General features: G+C 39.7%; 1 protein-coding gene across 1 annotated transcript in view; it reads right to left on the reverse strand.

Annotated features, from left to right (window-relative positions):
* Positions 1–458: 458 nt before the first annotated feature.
* The window catches only part of CCT4 (chaperonin containing TCP1 subunit 4), a 15,384-nt gene continuing 8,362 nt past the window's right edge, over positions 459–7,480 (reverse strand). The window contains 7 exon segments of the mRNA XM_023512068.1: positions 459–682; positions 895–1,008; positions 2,780–3,014; positions 3,156–3,286; positions 3,375–3,485; positions 3,570–3,666; positions 5,325–5,464. Coding sequence (XP_023367836.1) covers positions 668–682; positions 895–1,008; positions 2,780–3,014; positions 3,156–3,286; positions 3,375–3,485; positions 3,570–3,666; positions 5,325–5,464 — 843 coding nt within the window. The 3' untranslated portion in view covers positions 459–667.

Below are 7,480 nucleotides of genomic sequence, written 5' to 3' on the forward strand. Positions count from 1 at the left end.
TTTTTTGGTTGCAGCCATCATTGTTGTTTGGCGGGTCCAGGCTGGGGATTCGAACCTGCCACCTTAGGTGTACGTGGCTGGCGCCTTAGCCGATTGAGCTATAGGCGCCGAGCCCATATTTCTTATATAAATTTTTTTTTTTTTTAAAAGACAGAGTCTCACTTGGTAGAGTGCTGTAGTGTCTTAGCTCACAGACCTCAAACTCTTGGGCTCAAGCGATTCTCTTGCTTCAGCCTTCCAAGTAGCTGGACTGCAGGAGCTGGCCACAATGCCCGGCTATTTTTAGAGATGGGGTCTCGCTCCGGCTCAGGCTGGTCTCAAACCTGTGAGCTAAGGCAATCTACCCATCTTGGCTTCCCAAGTGCTGTGATTACAGGTGCGAGCCACAACGCCCAGCCCAAGTTATATAAGTTTTTTAGAAGTATCAGAAATAATAGAATGTCGGGGGGGGGGAGAAGTTGAATTAATCTGCCTTTGAAACCAAACATTTAACATTTTCATTGAATTGTTTTAATACGATTTCAAACAAATTACAACTGGAAGACCAAAAGCTTGGGAAGTGATAGAGGAAACAATCTTCTAAACAACAAGGACCACCAAGGCAATCATCTTCCACTCTAGCTGAAGAACTACGGCCATATTGGTGCCAGTCAGCCGGTTATCCAGATTATCGTGTGTTTACCTGGTAAGAGGAAAAACTCATGATAACAAAATCATAAGGTGGGAGGATTTAGTTTTAAGGTAATTAATACAATTTCCTTCATCTTTACAGATGAGATAAAACTCTTTAGTTATGAGCTTCATAATTAAACAAACATTTATCAAAAAGAGAAACCTTCAAAAATATATACCTTTTTGATTTGTCAGGGAAATCTGCAACTTATATATACTCACCACATCATCAATTTTCAGAATGCTCCGAACAGTTTCAGTTGCTAGGGTCAAAGCGCTGACTGAAACCAACAGAGGCTGGACAACTAGCTCCTCCAAAATGTTGGAAATGCCACCCTGCAAATCAGCACAACTTGCTTTTGATGTTTGAAATTATACACATCAACAACTACATTGTCACCACAATGCCCCAAGACTTTTCAAGCCTAGTTTTCCCTTGGTCTAAGCACATCAGAATAAGATACTCTACGTAGCTCTTCTTACATGATAGGCTGTTATTTCAATTAATATTTGGAAAACTGGGCCTATAATCCTAGCACTCTGGGAGGCTGAGGCAGGCAGCTAGCTTGAGCTCATGAATTTGTGACCACCCTGAGCAAAAGCAAAAACTTGTTTCTACTAAAAATAGAAAAACTGAGGCAAGAGGATTCCTTGAGCCCAAGAGTTGGAGGTTGCTATGAGCTAGATGCCATGGCACTCTACCCATGGTGACAGCTTGAGACTCTGTCTAAAAAAAAAAAAAAAAAAAAAAAAAGTAAAACCAGAATTAATGCTGGATTCCCCCAATCCTAACTCCAAATCAACTTTTATCCATCATTTATTTAAAATATACTCGTAAAACTAGGTAGGTGATTTTAATACAGTAGTTAAAAGTCATGATATCTGTAATGCTTAAATCATCTCTGAATTTTCATTCTGAATTCGACCAAGCCTGTTGTATTCTTCCTTTCCATCTGTCTCATTTCTCACCTTAAATTCTTCACTGTACTACTCTAGACCCTTTTATTTCAGGATTACTGCTGATAGCTCTAACAAGTATCCCTGCCTCCAGTCTTCTCTCCTTAAGAAACCTTCAATATACTTAAACCTTAAAATACTCTTCACCTTTAGCCTCTTGCTTAAAAAAAGTTTGTTGATAGCTGGGCATGGTGGCTCATGCCTATAATCCTAGCACTCTGGGAGGCTGAGGTGAGTGGACTGCTTGAGCGGGCAGGTTGGGACCAGCCTGAACAAGAGTGAGATCCATCTCTAAAAATAGCCAGGTGACGTGGCAGGCTGTAGTCCCAGCTACACCAGAGACTGAGGTAAGAGTTTGAGGTTGCTTTGAGCTATGACACCACTCTACAGAGGGTGACGAAGTAAGACTCTGTCTCAAAAAAATAAATAAAGAGGAAAGTCTGTGAAGCCAGGCATGGCGACTCATGCCTATAATCCTTCACTTTGGGAGGCAGAGGCGGGTTAATTGCTTGAGCTCAGGAGTTTGAGATCAGCCTGAGAAACAGCAAGACCCTGCCTCTAAAAAAACATCTGGCCACTGTGGCAGGCACCAGTAGTCCCAGCTACTCAGGAGGCTGAAGCAGGAGGATCAATTAAGCCCAAGAGTTTGAGACTGCTATGAGATATGATGCCCAGTAATCTACTGAGGGCAACAAAGTGAGACTGTCTCAAAAAAATAAGAAAAAAAAAAAAAACACCCCCAAACTTGCAGAGGGTCTCTCATTTAAACACTAGATTTTTTTTTCCCCCCGACAGAGTCTCACTAAGTCACCCTCGGTAGAGTGCTGTGGAGTAATAGCTCATAGCAATCTCAAACTATTGGGCTTAAGCGATTCTCCTGCCTCAGCCTCCCAAGTAGCTAGGACCACAAGTGCCTGCCACACCTGGCTATTTTTTTGTTGCAGCTGTCACTGTTGCCTAGCTGACCCTAGCCAGGTTCGAACCCACCAGCCTGGGTATACATGGCCAGCGGCCTACCCACCGAACTATAGGCACTGCCCAAGATTAAGCTACTTTTAATTATAAAGTTTTCATTGAAAAAATGATTGCAATCCTTTGAATTTTAAATAAACCGAAATATTCTGCAATAACTGAAGATTAAAATTACTACCTTTCGGACATTAATGCCTGTAGTTTTTTCTCCTTGGGCATGCCGGTTTCTTAGTTCTGTTACTGTAGAAATGGGATTCAGACCAGCATTTTCAGCTAGTGTAGATGGAATGACCTCCATAGCATCTGCAAAAGCACGGACGCAATAGGATTCCATACCACTCAATGTTCGTGAATATTCAGTTAATCGGAGGGCCAACTCTATTTCTGGAGCACCACCTCCTGCAATAAGGGCTCTGAAATACATAAATATATTTTGCTTACTTTATCCAATAGAAATTTATTTTTAAGAATTTACTATTCATACCTTGAAAATAGTTGAAATGTATTAGTTTTAATGTTCAGAATGCTACTTAATAACACAGCATTTACATTACCTTTTCTTCACTAAACAGCGAATAACACATAGGGCATCATGAATGGAGCGCTCAGCCTCTTCAATCACCAGTTTGTTAGAGCCACGAACGACGATTGTAACTGTTTTCCCAGGACTGGCACAGCCTGTAATCTTTAGTAAACAAATCCCAAATCAAGCATTTCAAGGGTTAAAAGGAAAAAAAAAAAGGAAAGTAAAAGCTAAATTCTAATATTGTTACCTTGAGCAGTTTGCCAGAACCATTTAAATTGACTTCCTCAGCTAACTCAGCAGAGCCCAACATGTCAGGAGTGAACTGGTCAATATGAGCAACTGGTTTGGTTCCAATTGTCTAGAAATAGTCAAATTCACAAATTAGGCCATACTTACTTGATTATTAAGATATTTTTTACAATTACAGATGTTAATGTTTTACCTTACAAATGAATTCAATGTCTTCTCTTTCAATATCCTTAATCACCATAATCTTCATTTTGTTCAAAAAATGTAATGCAAGATCACTAAGAGCATCTCTAAAACAGAAAATTAGTGATTATGTCAACACCAGGCTAAAAAGCCCCATTATCTATGAAAGAAAATGCTTTAAATATTAGTTTACAAAGTTTATGAGCTCAAAATTCTTAAAGTAAGATTTCTAATTCTAGTGGAAATTTAATTTCGATTCCATTATTAAAATATATCCTGTCTTGGGTGGCACCTGTGGCTCAAAGGAGTAGGGCACCAGCCCCATATACTAGAGGTGATGGGTTCAAACCCATACCCGGGCAAAAACTGCAAAAAAAAAAAATCTCTCTCTCTCTCCACATATATTTCCTGTCTCTCAACAACACTATTTATAAAACACAAAAAGATAATTAGGCCATCATTTTTCCGGAAAGTTTACTGATACTTCACAAATTTAGAAGTATGACTAATTCAGACCCCACAAATTTATACTTTCCTGCTAATTATCTAGAATGATCCTTCTTACAATGCTATGACCTGAAGGGATATTACAATTTCTGTTTTACATAAGAAACTGAGTTTGGGGGACAATTTACTCAAGGTTAGTAGGTACTCTGACTTGGGATTAGAACCAAATCTTCTGATTCTCCATATAAAATGAGCATCCACAATATTTTCTGGCTTATCAATGGAATAAATGGGAATGTGTCTGTCTACCCATTAGAATAAACTACTGAACTAAAAAGGGGGACATCTTCAAATCTTGGAGAATTCTTTTCATCTATGGACTATCCATTTAGAAGAACTTCTAAATGTCAAGGCAATCAATTGCATGGCCCTCTAAATAATTCCTCTATTAAGTAGGAAATTAATTTTAGAACTTAGCTTTTTAAAAACAGGCCTCACATCCATATTTAAATTATCATGAGGGAAAATAACCCAGTTTTTATCAAAGTATAATGAGATCTCTTGATAGCATAATAAAGTAACCACCGTAAGTTATGGTGTACTTTGAAATAACTAAAAGAGTGGAACTGGGATGTTCCTAACAGAAATAATACATGCATGAGGTAATAGATATGCAAATAATATAGAGCAGATTAATACACATTGTATAACTTGTACCAAAACATCCCGTGTGCCCTTATGAATATATAAAACTATTATATACCAAAAATAAATATAACTAAAAAATTTAAACAACCAAAAAAAGATGTCTCACAATGTAGACTGAGTCTAGACTTCTGGTGGTTTACCCACCTCAAATGTTTCTTAAAAAACTGATAACGCAGAGTTAGCAAGAGTGGCTCAGCAGAAGCATGCTGAGCCCATAACCCAAAGGTCAATGGATCCAAACCATGTTCTGCTCACAGTTTGTGGCCTGGTGTAGTGGCTCACATCTGCAATCCTAGCACTCTGGGAGGCCAAGGACAGAGGATGCTTGAGCTGAGGACTTTAAGACCAGCCTGAGGAAGAGCAAGACCCTGTCTCTACTGAAAATAGAAAAAGTAGCCAGGCATAATGGTGGGTGCCTGTAGTCCCAGCTACTTGGGGGTTGAGGCAGGAGGATCACTTGAGCCCAGGAATTTGGGGTTGCTGTGATCCAGAATGACACCATGGCACTCTAGTTTGGGCAACAGAGTGAGACTCTCCTGCCAAAAACAAACAAAAAAAAGCTACAGAGGATCCAAAATTTAAGAGATTAGCAAAATAAATAGCCCCATACCTTAGAATAGACTTCTGTATGAGAAGGACATTACATCCTGTTTTTTTAATTTGCTTCACTAAGTTTAAGATATAGGCTCTCTCTTCTCTCAGCACTCGGTCCATCTGGGCATAGTCAGAAACCACTATTTGATTATCCATCTGTTAAGAAAAAGAACATAATAATTTGCACTGAAAGAGATTTTAAGTTTAAGACATGTTAAGTAAAAATACTATGTATAGTATAAATTCAACCAAAATCATGTCAGGGTAATAAATTATATAGACGTGTATAGAAAAAGATATATATGCTGAACCTGATTCTTACTTTCAACTAGGTCCACTACTGTCTTAAATTATTGTTGAGTATACTTTTTTTTTTTAAGAGACAGTCTCATTTTATCGCCCTTGGTAGAGTGTTGTGGCATCCCAGCTCACAGCACCCTCCAACTCCTGGGCTTAAGCGATTCTCTTGCCTCAGCCTCCTGAGTAGCTGGGACTACAGGCGCCTGCCAGAACGCCCAGTTATTTTTTTGTTGCAGTTTGGCTGGAGCCAGCTTCAAACCCACCACTCTCAGTTTAAGGGGCCAGCACCCTAACCATTGAGCCACAGGCACCGCCCTGTAAGTTAAGTTTATTTTTAATAATCAAAAAATTAAAAATGATTATCCCATTGCGTGAATGTCAATCTTTTTCATTTAAGTCAAACAGCTATTACAGAAATAATTTCAGTTGTGTGCTTTTTACTCTAAGGCTTTTTATATATGTGCCATGCCGAAAAGATAAGGACAATTTTATTATAAAAAACATAGAGAACTTTTTTTTTTTTTTGAGAAAGGGTGTCACTCTGTCACCCAGGGCTAGAGTACAGTAGCATCATCATAGCTTGCTGCAACCTTGAACTCCTGGATTCAAGAGATCCTCCTGCCTTAGCCTCCCAAGCACCTGGACTAAAAGCACGAGCCACTGTGTCCAGCTAACAATTTCTATTGAACCAAAGTTATTCTTCAATTTTCTTTCTTTTTTTGGAATTTTTATCTTTTTATTTCCTTGTTGGTTTTTTTGTTGTTATTGAGACAGAGTCCCACCCTATGCCCTGAGCAGAGTGCAATGGCATCATAACTCACTGCAACCTCAGACTCAGGCTGTGGGCATCCTGCTGCCTCAGCCTCCAGACGCCTCACGCTCAGACACATCTCAAACTCCTGAGTCAAGCAATTCCCCCACTTCAGCCTCCCAGTGTTGGGATTATAGGTGTGAGCCACCATGCCTGGCTAGACCAAAGTTTTGATAAGAACTACTAAACAGAAAGCCTTACGTATGCTATCAGCATCTAGAATGAGAACAAATCTGAGAGAGAATGACAACTACCCCTCTAGAGATTGGCAGTGACACCCAATAGATATGGGACTATCTTAATAAGAAGCAATTTCTTTATAGGTTTGTAACTTGTGGCACCAACAATTTCTATTTCTATTTTACTAATTCTTTTGAAATCTATTCTTTTAACTACTAGTATGAACATTTGTCATTTTTATTTTAATGAAGAAATATGTATATCTGAGCCAGGCTCTGTGGTCCATGCCTATAATCCTAGCACTGTGGGAAGTCAAGGTAGGAGGCTTGCTTGAGGCCAGGTGTTTGAAACCAGCCTAGGCAATAAGAGAGTCCCCATTTCTATAAAAAAACAGAACAATCAGCCAGGTGTGGTGGTGAGTACCTGTAGTCCCAGTTACTCTAGAGCAGTGGTTCTCACCTTCCTAATGCTGCAATCCTTTAATAGTTCCTCATGTTGTGGTGACCCCCCAGCTATAAAATTACTTTCATTGCTGGAAGCCAGATAGCAGAGGCTGCAGTGAGCTATGATGGTCACTCCAGCCTGGCCAACTGAGTGAGAACCCATCTTCTTTTTTTTGGTAACAGAGCCATTGCAACTTCAAACTCCTGGGCTCAAATGATCCTCTGCCTCAGCCTCCCAAGTAGCTAGGACTATAGGCGTTGTCACCACACTCAGCAAACTTTGTTTTTTCATAGCCCTGCTGAGGGTGGTCTTGAATTTCTGAGCTCAAGTGATTCTTCTGACTTGGTCTCCCAGAGTGCTAGGATTACAGGTGTGAGCCACCTCACTGGCCAAGATATCTTTTTTCTTTTTTTGTAGGAGAGAAGGAAGGTAGGTTA

This window comes from Otolemur garnettii, unplaced genomic scaffold (assembly GCF_000181295.1).
Source record: "Otolemur garnettii isolate 467f Iridium unplaced genomic scaffold, OtoGar3 scaffold00024, whole genome shotgun sequence".
Lineage (NCBI taxonomy): Eukaryota > Metazoa > Chordata > Mammalia > Primates > Galagidae > Otolemur > Otolemur garnettii.